The sequence below is a fragment of the Canariomyces notabilis genome (assembly GCF_033297395.1).
Source record: "Canariomyces notabilis strain CBS 508.74 unplaced genomic scaffold N656scaffold_37, whole genome shotgun sequence".
Classification (NCBI taxonomy): Eukaryota; Fungi; Ascomycota; class Sordariomycetes; order Sordariales; family Chaetomiaceae; genus Canariomyces; species Canariomyces notabilis.
The window spans coordinates 189699-192270 of record NW_027041859.1 but is presented as its reverse complement, the minus strand read 5'-3'; the positions used below and the strand labels follow the sequence as shown (position 1 = coordinate 192270).

Below are 2572 nucleotides of genomic sequence, written 5' to 3'. Positions count from 1 at the left end.
TGGGTGAGATGAGGTCGAGTTGTGATCCTCCATCTACCAATGCAAGTGCCTGGAAATCCTTCCAGCGTGCTGTAACCCACAATCGGTTGTCGGGTTTTCCTGTGTGCGTTGCTGCAACTTCCTTGGAGTTTCGCTCGATCCCTAGCCACTCAATTGGCGGGTCGAAGTAGGCCTTTCGTCTACGCCAGCTCTTCCTGCACTGCGCGGCCTGTCGTTTCTATCCAGGGTTTAAGCGCTTCCAAGCCCTTCGAAGGGCCCTAAGCCGTTTTCCAACTAGGTTCGTAGCTCGGTCGACTACTCCTATTCAGGAAAGGCATCCTCTTCCTCTAGGTCATCGTTCAGCGTAACACACTCCTAGAGCCATTCAACGTATACTGTTTCCCACTAAGGGTTCGTCCACCTTTTTCGATATTTTAGGTACAAGCTCTATCCTTAAGCTTACCACTTATAGAACTCTCGAACCTTCTCAGCAATATACCTTACACAGGTTGCATTCCTACATAGCTTATAGCTATCGTATATCTAGCATACTACTAGCTATACACGAAGTGGCTACACTCTAATTGTTCCTTTTTTAACTTTAGCTACATACTACAAGTCGTCGTCGTTTCCTCGTCTATGATAAAACGTCCATGGTACGGGTTTGAGCAACCCTTGGGGTGTTGTTCCCCGAATCGGCCAATGGTTGAAGTCGTGCTTGTCCTTGAAGTGGTATCGACAGTGATGGTCCACACATTCGAACCATGGGACATAGCGATGGTTGTTCGTCTTCATCCAAAGTTGTGGTGCATCTCCCATCACGTAGACGAAGTCTGGTCCGTATCCTTGTGCTTCGACTTCTTGCGTGGTCTGACCGATGCTGATGTACTGACGTCGTTGCCAGTATTCTTCCCACGTGGGTGGCGTGCGCTTCGTCCACCGCTCGCGCTCCCACATTTCGTTGTACTCAGTCTCGGGTTGGCGCAATCCCTCCAGCGTCTCATGCTCGAAACCCCATGTCGGAGGTCCGTCGTAATCCGTGCTGGAATTGTGCATTCATGTTTGCTCATTGAGTCACCGCTCGAGTTCGTGAACCGCATTGTCGAGTTCAGCGTTGCGTTCTCGAAGCTCGATTACTCGCTTCTGCAGGTAGGCGACGTTCGGTCCTTCCTGCTCATCGTTTGCACTGCGGGTCCTCCATCGTCCATCCGCGTCTTGGACCAATGGGATCCCCCACGTCCGGGCCACTTCCTGGACGTGTGCCGGGGGTGCGACTTCCCCAGTGTCGTCCACCTCCGAGGGTCCTTCCTCAGGGACAGGGTTCAGGTGGTGCTCGAGGTCGCCACGAATGTAGCTCGCAGCTGCGACCTCGGTAACCCTTGCCCCTCGAGTGACGGTCGCAACTTCCTTCCCTGGGACAGGCTTCCAGTCCTTTCTTGGGCTTTGGCAATCCTTCTTGAAGTGCCCCTTCCTGCCACAGTTGTAGCAGGTGACATCGGGCTTGTCCTTCTTTTTGGTATTGCTTGGTCCAGCCCATTGAGCTTGGGCGGCATCCACGTCCATCCGTCCTGGATGAGTGCCGTATGACGTGTTGCCCCGCCGCGGCCTTCGATCGTTGGCCTTGTACGTCGGTGGCGCGTTTCCCTTGCCCTTGCGTTGCTGCTTGCGCGCATACAGGCGATCGTCAACCTTCATGGCCATGGCGATGTATTCATCGAGAGTGTCAAGACGGTCGGTCTTGTAGAGCTCGTCCTTGACCTCCTCCTTGAGTCCGTCGTAGAACAACTGCATCAAGCCTTCTTCATGGATTCCGGCTCGCAGGGAATCCTGTCGGAATTGGGTGGCGTAGGTCGAAGCCGACTTGGTCTGCTTGAGTTGCGCAAGTCGCTCCTGGGCATGCAGTTTCTCATCCACATCTCCAAACACCTTGCGGATTTCTTCCTCGAACCGTCCGTAACGCTGGAACACGTGCTGGGTGAAGTCTTCCTGATCAGCTCGGTCTGGATTCTCCAGGAAGTCCTTGAGCGTTGGTTCGAACCACCGAAGTGCTTTTCCTTCAAGTCGGTGCGCAGCAAATGCAACCTTGGCAGCCTCATTGGGAAAACGGTCGACATAGTAGGTGAGGTATGCCTGCATCTGAACGAGCCATCCGGCCAGCTCGTCCTTGCTGCCGTTGTACTTGGGTGGCGCCTCCAGTTTGGCTCTGTTGGTAGAGTGCCGGAGACGTTCGTTCTCGGCCTCCAACTGGGCGATGCGATTGTTGGTCTGGTTCAAAAGCTGTTGAACCTGGGCCATGGTAACAGGGGTGTTCGCTCCCTGAGCATCGTTGTAGTTGGGGGGTGGGTTGGTGGTGTTGGTGTTGGCAGGTGGCATGTCGACAGTCGTGCCTTCAGTCAAGTCCGTGACAGTGACCAAAGTGAGTAAGCAACGTATGACGAATCTCGGTCCCCTACCACTGAAAGGGACTCCTCAGACTGAAGGTTGACTTAGACGGAGTGAGGTTCGGTAGAGCCAAAGGGTCTACAACAAGTGCACAAGCAAGTGTTCACACAGTAGTAAAGACAACTGCTTGCATTGCTTACTGGAGAACCTC

At 53.8% G+C, this 2572-nt stretch overlaps 2 protein-coding genes across 2 annotated transcripts; both read right to left on the bottom strand.

Annotated features, from left to right (window-relative positions):
• Positions 1 to 514: 514 nt before the first annotated feature.
• On the bottom strand, positions 515 to 1497 carry N656DRAFT_784873 (uncharacterized protein). Its single transcript, XM_064816263.1, has one exon. It carries the CDS (start codon positions 1033 to 1035, stop codon positions 592 to 594), a length of 444 nt encoding a protein of 147 aa, XP_064665469.1. The 5' UTR covers positions 1036 to 1497; the 3' UTR covers positions 515 to 591.
• Positions 1498 to 1953: 456 nt separating this feature from the next.
• Positions 1954 to 2184, bottom strand: N656DRAFT_679654 (uncharacterized protein; the record flags this gene model as incomplete). The annotated part of the gene is made up of 1 exon (XM_064810537.1): positions 1954 to 2184. A coding segment is annotated over one exon (231 nt), but the record flags the coding sequence as incomplete, so codon positions are not given.
• Between the last annotated feature and the right edge of the window lie 388 nt (positions 2185 to 2572).